The following is a 280-nucleotide window of genomic DNA, read 5'->3' on the forward strand; positions in this document are numbered from 1 at the left end:
TTCTCACTCTCACACACACACACACACAAACACACAGCTGTAGTGATTGTTGTGTTATTAATGTTTCTGTTCTTGTGTTCAGGGGTCTGTTTTCTCACACTGGATCCAAACACAGCACACACTTTTCTCAGTCTGTCTGAGGAGAACAGAAAGGTGACAGGTGTGAGAGAGTATCATCCGTATCCTGATCATCCAGACAGATTTGATGATGAGTGTCAGGTGTTGTGTAGAGAGAGTGTGTGTGGACGCTGTTACTGGGAGATGGAGTGGAGTGGGGTTG

General features: G+C 45.7%; 1 protein-coding gene across 1 annotated transcript in view; it reads left to right on the forward strand.

The window, feature by feature from the left end:
* The window catches only part of LOC107667913 (ribonuclease inhibitor-like), a 12,560-nt gene that overhangs the window by 12,144 nt on the left and 136 nt on the right, over positions 1 to 280 (forward strand). Inside the window, exon 5 of the mRNA XM_016459654.1 lies at positions 83 to 219. Coding sequence (XP_016315140.1) covers positions 83 to 219 — 137 coding nt within the window. The remainder of the gene's footprint in view (positions 1 to 82; positions 220 to 280) is intronic.

The sequence above is a fragment of the Sinocyclocheilus anshuiensis genome, unplaced genomic scaffold (assembly GCF_001515605.1).
Source record: "Sinocyclocheilus anshuiensis isolate Anshui unplaced genomic scaffold, SAMN03320099.WGS_v1.1 scaffold2955, whole genome shotgun sequence".
NCBI classification, from domain to species: Eukaryota; Metazoa; Chordata; class Actinopteri; order Cypriniformes; family Cyprinidae; genus Sinocyclocheilus; species Sinocyclocheilus anshuiensis.